The sequence below is a fragment of the Microtus ochrogaster genome, unplaced genomic scaffold, assembly GCF_000317375.1.
Source record: "Microtus ochrogaster isolate Prairie Vole_2 unplaced genomic scaffold, MicOch1.0 UNK171, whole genome shotgun sequence".
Classification (NCBI taxonomy): domain Eukaryota; kingdom Metazoa; phylum Chordata; class Mammalia; order Rodentia; family Cricetidae; genus Microtus; species Microtus ochrogaster.
This window is the reverse complement of record NW_004949269.1, coordinates 230,628-232,798: the sequence shown is the minus strand read 5'-3', so window position 1 is coordinate 232,798 and position 2,171 is coordinate 230,628. Positions and strand designations below refer to the sequence as shown.

The 2,171-nt window shown below is 47.2% G+C and overlaps 1 protein-coding gene across 1 annotated transcript; it reads left to right on the top strand.

Annotated features, from left to right (window-relative positions):
* The first annotated feature begins 1,152 nt into the window (after positions 1-1,152).
* LOC113455835 (leukocyte immunoglobulin-like receptor subfamily A member 6) lies at positions 1,153-1,853 on the top strand. Its single transcript, XM_026778469.1, has 3 exons — positions 1,153-1,522; positions 1,643-1,769; positions 1,820-1,853. Exons 1-3 carry the CDS (start codon positions 1,153-1,155, stop codon positions 1,851-1,853), a joined length of 531 nt encoding a protein of 176 aa, XP_026634270.1.
* Positions 1,854-2,171: the final 318 nt, after the last annotated feature.

Sequence of the window (2,171 nt, the reverse complement as noted above, 5' to 3'; positions counted from 1 at the left end):
TCTTGGGGGTGGGGTGGGATGGGGGTTAGGGGAGATGGGGAGAGAAAAGTTAGAAGGGAAGGAGGGGGGAACTTGGGGAAAAACGAAGATTGGGATAAAGGAAGGTTGGATAGGGGAGCACGGAAGCACAATTCTTAGTTAAGGGAGCCACCTTGGGGTTGGCAAGAAACTTGACCCTAGAGTGGCTCCCAGGAGCCCAAGGAGATGTCCTCAGTTAGTTCCGTGGGCAGCTGAGGATAGGGAACCTGAAATGACCCTATCCTATAGCAATACTGACTAATATCTTGCATATCACCATAGAAACTTCATCTGGTAATGGATGGAGATAGATACAGAGACCCACACTGGAGCACTGGACTGAGCTCCCAAGGTCACTTTGAAGAGAGGAAGGAGGGAGAAGATGAGCAAGGAACCCCTCAGGACCACGAGGGGTGCACCCTGACCGCTCTTTGGACTGGAGAGGGAGGGGGAGAGTAGTTGGGGGAGGGAGAGAATGGTGGGAGTAGTGGGAGGGAAATGGGAGGCTGGGAGGAGGCGGAAACTTTTTCCTTTTATCAATAAAAAAAAAAGAATTTCTGTCCCAGAAACAAAAACAAAAACAAAAACTAAAGGACCATATAGAGATAGAAGCCACACAATCTTTAGACCAACCCATCATAGCTCAGGGAGAAGAGAGTCAGGCAGCTGATTAGAGCAGTTTTTCTTCTTCAGAGGCTTGCAATTTGACATCTTCATGAGAGGAATCAGAAACCAGCTTGCATAGGCCACACATTTTGTGTTTGTGTGTTTGGAAAGGAGATCATCTATCTGCAAACTTGTGGCAACTGGAAGATGCCATGACCCCATTTCTTATAGTGCTGCTGTTTCTTGGTGAGATACCATATGGGGAGGGACCAATATTCTCTGAGAGGGATGCCAGCCTCACAATCATGATTTGTGCAATCGGATTTCTCAGCAGCTCCAGAAGGCACTGGGAAATAGAGGTCCTGCTCATGTTTCATTGTAAACACTCTCTTGCAGGACTGAGCCCAAACCTCTGGAACCCAGCTTCAGCAGGTAAGTATCTTCCCAACTGTCCTAGTTTGGACATCCTTAATGGGGATGAAGGGGAACTCATGAGCAGAGCAGAGGGAGAACAGCAGGTATTGCACGATGTTGGGGATGCGTGAAACGTTCTGGGTCAGAAAGCTTGTATTAGAGTGGGAGTTCTGGGGAACCAATTGTCAATTTCTTTCAGGGGTCCTCTCTAAACCTACACTGAGAGCAGTGCCAGGAAATGTGGTAGCCACTGGGAACCAGGTGACATTCTTCTGTGAAGGGCCCTCAGAGGCCAAAGAATATCGTCTCTACAAAGTAGGAAGTCAAGACTACCTGATACCAACAGCCCTTCTAGAAACTGAGAATAAGGCCAAGTTTTCTATCTCTTTGGTTCAATGGAACAATGCAGGCCAATATTGGTGTTCTTATACAATCACCATTGGCTCATTAGAAAACAGTGACACCCTAGAGCTGGTGGTGACAGGTAACAGAACCCCCCTCAGCCCCTGGATTTGCCTTAATGGGGCTCCTTTCTCAAATATGAGAAGTGGGGAACCATGTTTCTCATACAAGTTCTCCTAATAGCTTTGCTCTGTTCTCCTAGGAGTTTACCTCAGCAATGTCGTTCTGTCAGCCATTCCCAGCCCTGTGGTGACTTCAGGAGGGCGAGTTACTCTTCAGTGTGAGTCACAAGAGCCGTATAATATGTTCATTCTAATGAAGGATGGTGAGTTCTCGAGTCCTCAACCCTCACAGAAAATATACTCTGACCTATTTGGAGCCACGTTCTTGGTGGATCCTGTGACCCCCAATAAGAGGTGGAGGTTCACATGCTATGGTTATTCCTTGAGCACCCCTCAGCTGTGGTCGCTGCCCAGTAACCAACTGGAGCTCCTGGTATCAGGTAAGGAAGTGCAGTACGTTCTTTTGAGTATAATTGCTACTGATACAGGGTCCCTATAAAATACCTGTATAGTGCTGGGTGATTGACAACCAGGCCTACTCGACTCAGTGTCACAGAATTTCTGATACGGCTGGTCACCATGGGAGATACTAATAATGAAATCTAAGATCCATGGAAATGTGAGGTCTTTATGTGTACTTCTGCTATTGCAGATCAGCTTATGTGTCAG